At 56.8% G+C, this 5,063-nt stretch overlaps 1 protein-coding gene across 1 annotated transcript; it reads right to left on the bottom strand.

Annotated features, from left to right (window-relative positions):
• Nucleotides 1-1,877: 1,877 nt before the first annotated feature.
• On the bottom strand, nucleotides 1,878-4,279 carry LINGO4 (leucine rich repeat and Ig domain containing 4). The gene has a single exon (XM_028088315.2). The coding sequence runs from the start codon at nucleotides 4,061-4,063 to the stop codon at nucleotides 2,282-2,284; it is 1,782 nt and encodes a 593-aa protein (XP_027944116.1). The 5' UTR covers nucleotides 4,064-4,279; the 3' UTR covers nucleotides 1,878-2,281.
• Between the last annotated feature and the right edge of the window lie 784 nt (nucleotides 4,280-5,063).

Below are 5,063 nucleotides of genomic sequence, written 5' to 3'. Positions count from 1 at the left end.
GGACAGTGTTGCTCTAGAGACTCTGGGACTCGGGCAGCTGCATCTCCTGCTCTAGGGCACATCGTCTGTCCCCCACTGCCTCTGGGGGCTCCCCAGAAATTTGTCTGCACACCAATGCTGCTTCCGCCCTCTCCTGCATTGCAGAGTGGGCAACTAGAGTAAGAACCTCTAGTACTAGAACTTCAAGTCCTAACCTAGTAAGCTGCAGGTAGAAGATCTTGGAGAAGAAAGAGCTGTGCCAACGAAACCTTTCCGCTGCCTTATAAACTGGAGAGGGGAGATTGCCAGGATGTAAGAGAATTGTGTGGGGGTGGTGGGGGTGGGGGTGGAAGCGCAGGGATACTGTTTTCTCAAGATTGTTGGGTTTTCCAGCCTCACTCTCCAACCTGCTGGGTTCTCACCTCTGGTCCACTCCCATATCCTCACTGGGCCCCACTGACCCTGCTGGTCAAGTCTGACTGCCTCCTGGAGGGCACCTGCTCCTCTCCCCTGTCAGGGACAGTTTGAGCAGGGAATCTTCTAAGGAGTGGAGTCTCCTCAAAGCAAGGACATGAGCAGCAGGAATCGCTAGGAAACTCATGATGCTTGCTTATTGAGGGATGGTTGGGGGCTCTTGAGGGCAGAGGGGAGCTAAGGACACTGAGCAGATGCTGCTGCAGAGAGGCTTTCCAGGGCCGCATGACTCCCCACTTCTCAGTCCCTCCTCCCTGCCCCTCCTCTCCCTTCCCTCCTCCCTTTTGGATGATGCTGAGGCTACTGCCTCTCAAATCTCTCCTTTTCTCTGGCTCTGCCTTGCCTTCTATTTGAAGCACACTCAGAGGCAGTCAGCATCTCCTCCCACCCCACCTCTGTACCTGGGGTCTCTGTTCGGCAGTGACCTCTATCCAGAGACAGCTTCCTACTGGGCTGCACCAAATGGAATAAGGGGCACCAGCAGAAATGGAGTGGAAATTAACTAGGCAGCCAGATCTGCTGCCCCTCTTCCCTCCCGCTTTTCACTACAGTGTGTGGGGCCCCTTCCTGCCTGTTTCCTTCAAGCCTGGTCCTGCCAGGTTCTGGGACTCTCTCCTAGGCAACTGCAGAGTCTTGCTTTCGTTAGGCATTTTCTAGGAGTTCCCTTCATACTTTTCCTCCAGAGCACTAGGGATCTGTGTGATTGGGAGATCATGATTAGGAGATCCCAACAAGAGTGAGAAAGAAGGGAAGGAGCTGGGTGTCCTAGGCTGGGATTTCTGCAGTGGGTCCTCTTGGAAGGTGAAGGACCTCTCCTCCAGCTGCAGAGATGCAGAGGACAGGGAAAGGGCTGAAACTGAAACAGACTGGGAGTCTCTCCAGAACATCTCTGGGCCTCCTTCTGTGTCAAACCTGTATGTCAGGCAAGCCCATTGGGATACATGCTCAGTGGGCAGGCAGAAAGGATAGGGAGGGAGAAATTTGCTAGCAATGAATGGGGAGAAAGAGTGAAATAAACAAAACTCCCGATATCACACTTCGTTTAGGCTGCTACTGTCATGGCCATTTGGCAACAAGTTTAATGATGTGACAGATGGGGCACGTATTGGAGGCTCATGCAGACACAGCACCAATGTGTAGTCTGTCCCTCCTCCCCCATTGCACACTCACATCTTCTTAGCCTGAGGTCCTTGGCCCTAGTTCCTTGTGCCTGGGAGGGGACAGAGCAGAAAAAAGAGGGACACTGCCTGGTTGAGGAGCAGAAACTCTTGAGAAGCAAGCAGCACTTCCCAGCCTCATCTCTGCAATAATTGTTTTTTTTTTAAAGATTTTATTTATGTATCTGACAGAGAGAAACACAGCGAGAGAGGGAACACAAGCAGGGGGAGCGGGAGAGGGAGAAGCAGGCTTCCCGCCGAGCAGGGAGCCCGATGCGGGGCTCGATCCCAGGACCCTGGGCAGACGCTTAATGACTGAGCCACCCAGGTGCCCCACCTCTGCAATAATCTTATAACTGTGGTTGGCAGTCGGTAGTGATTGTTAAAGGGTGTGTGTGCGAACAAGTAGACTGGAGTCTTGGGGCTGTTTCCTGCTTTGTGTCAGGGGGATGGGTGGGTAGGGCTGGGCTGACTATGGATGTACATCTCCTGCCCCCTGGGACCCTCAAACTGAAAAGCAGGGGGAGGCAGACCATCGGGAGGCATCATTAGCTGCTGGCACGATGCGGGCAGGTGTGGAACTAGGTTCTGGTCCAAGCAGCCTTGGTTTTCTTTCTTCTCTTTTGGTATCTGAAGCTGGCTTGGCTGGAATTCCAACATGGAAGTAAAGGTCAGAAGAGCTTGGCAGTGACCCGGTTACCCCCAGAGTTCTTATCCCCAGAGGGCCGAGGTGCCACAAAGTCAAAGGTCATGTGATGTTTGACCCGGCCTTTGCCCTTGCTCCAGAGGGCAATGAGGCCAAAGCAGAGGGTCACTGAGGTGAGGAAGGGGAGGAAGCCAACTGCCAGCACCATAGCAACACCTCTGCTGTCCAGGAAGAAGGGCCCTGGGATCCCTGGCATGGTGATATTGGGGTCAGAGAGAGTGCCGTTTGGTGGTTCAACTTGGATTACTTCTAGCCAGGTCCTCAGGGAGTCATTCCCAGCAACATTGCTGACCACACAGACATAGGCCCCTCTGTCCTGTAGCTGCACTGAGCGGATCTCCAGCGTCCCATCCTCTAGGACCCTCACTCGCCCAGCCCTTCCCAGCCAAGCCCCCTGAGGCCTCATCCAGGAGACAGTCGGGGCTGGGTCCCCGTCTCCAGAGCAGGAGAAAACGGCATGCCCCCCCTGCTCTGCAATGACCCACCGCGGCCCAGACTTCCGGATCAGGGCCGGCTGGCAAGTGAAGTGCCCGGGAGGTAGGATGTCTGAAAACTCCTTCAGGCTCTTGCCCTGCACGGGCCGGGGGCTGGCACAGGCGGGGGGCGATGAGCCGAAGTCCAGGTGGCCACGGCGCCGGAACAGCCAGAGAAGGCGGCAGTCACAGGTCAGGGGGTTGCCAGACAGCCTCAGGGTGACGAGTTTGTCCGGAGAAGGAAATGCCGTTTCCTCTAGAGTCTGCAGGGCATTGTCTGCCACGTCTAGGAGGTGGAAAGCTGTCAGGCCGTGGAAGGCGTGGGCGGCGATGGAGGTGAGGCCTGCGCCTGACAGTCGCAGCTCCTGGAGCCGCACCAGAGGACTGAGCCTTCGGGCTGGGATGGCTGAGATGGGGTTCTGAGACAGATCCAGGACCCTGAGGAAGCTCAGGTGGCGGAGCGCCTGGAAGGGCACCGAGCTCAGATTGCAGCGGGTGATGGCCAGGCTGCTGAGATTGAGCCCAACCAGGCTCCCAGGCTCCAGAGCCTCCAGAGATGGCCAGTGGTGGATCTCCAGCTCCTTTAGCTGCCCCAGCCCCCGGAGTGCCCCAGCTGGCAGCCTCCCGATATCCAGTTCTCGAAGCCTTAGGGCCACCAGTGCCGGGAGGCGGGCCAGGGCCAGGCCAGGCACTGTGCTGAGGTTGCAGCGCTCCAGCGTGAAGGTGCTCAGCTTGGCCAGCCCTGCAAAGGCCCCTGGAGCCACAAACACCAGGTGGTTGTCCCCCACCTCCAGCTGCTGGAGGCTGCCCAGCTCCCCAAATGCTCCGTCAAGGAACAGGACAATCTGGTTGAGGCGGAGGTCCAGCAGCCTGAGGGCAGACAGGCCCGAGAAGACCCCAGGCCCCATGATTCGCAGCCGATTGCCCTGCAGCCTCAGGGTGAGTAGGCTTTGGAGGCCGTGGAAGGCTCCAGGCTCCAGGGTGGACAGCTGGTTGTAGCTGAGGTCCAGCTCCTGAAGCAGGCCCAGGCGGGAAAGCATGCCCCGCTGAAGCCCCCACAGGCGATTCCCACTCAGGTCTAGGAGCTCAGTGTCCAGTGGGAGTCCCCCAGGCACAGCCTCCAGTCGCCGATGGGCACAGAGCACTGCCTGGGGCTGGGAGGTGCAGTCACAGACAGCAGGGCACCCGCCACAGCTCCCTCCAGGTAGGAGGAGCAGGAACAGGAGAGGGGGCCATGGGGGCCAGGCTCGCTTTGGAGCTGTGGCCATAGCCATCCCCTCTTCAGTCCTGGAATAGATGATGACATGGTCCTTTTTGGAAAGTGACTTCAGATGATGGTGACCCTGGACTTCCCTGGGCCTTAGAGGAGAGAGAGATTGAGCTATCTGTCTCGGCGTTGCCAGTGAGGATGGGGCAGACTGGGAGCAACTCTGGTGGACCACCTCCTTGGGGGCCTCCTGGGCCGCCTCTTTGGGGAATCTCAACTTTCCTCCTGCCCCCAGCTTGGGTAATAGGCCAAGTGCTTACTGGCTCATGGAACCCTAGTTAAGTCTGACTTCAGTGGGCAAAGTTCTCTGTGTATGGGACAGGAAGCAAGGAAGTAATTTTGAGTGTTCCTGTAATGCGTTTTTCCTGTATCTGTGAGATCCAGGAATACCTCCGGTCCCTTCTCCCTGATACTTGTTCTCCCCAAGCTCTGTCCTCCCCCTCTCTGCTGACCCTTGTTCTCCCGTATTATCTGCCCATAGCTTTGTCTAAGGCTCAGAGGGAATCACATCCTTGGAGTCTGATTGGAGCGAGGTCCTCACCTTGACTGAGTCCTCCAAGGGAAACATGCTCAGCTCTGCTCCCCCAGGCTGTACTTATTGCCCCTCTGCCCTTCTGCAGCCTGGCTCAGGGCCTGGGGCCCTGAAGTAGCAAGATCCAATCTCCCCAAAATGCCTGTGTGGACAACAGCCAAGCTGCACCTCAGCCACAGCACAGATGCAGGGGGCACTTAAATCCCTCACAAGAACCCTAGGGGCGACCCCTATAGATGACACTGGGGTGTATGAGGGACCCAAGGGATGCCCAAGTTTTGAGTTTTGTTGCTTGGTCCTTAGTCTCAGGCTTCTCTTCTGTTCCTCCTCGATGGTGTTTTGATTTAGTCCAATGTGTGAATCTGAGGGAGCTCTCTAGTTCCCTTTGGGCTCAGCTGTCTGAGTGATACACAAGAGACAGACTGTGAGCCAGGGAGGCATAGACAAGTGAGAGACACCACCTGGCCTGGTGCTG

The sequence above is a fragment of the Eumetopias jubatus genome, unplaced genomic scaffold (assembly GCF_037043125.1).
Source record: "Eumetopias jubatus isolate StellerSeaLion01/CBP00866 unplaced genomic scaffold, mEumJub1_p1.0 scaffold_4, whole genome shotgun sequence".
Classification (NCBI taxonomy): Eukaryota; Metazoa; Chordata; class Mammalia; order Carnivora; family Otariidae; genus Eumetopias; species Eumetopias jubatus.
Note: the sequence above shows the minus strand (reverse complement) of the source record. Positions and strands in the feature narration are given on the sequence as shown.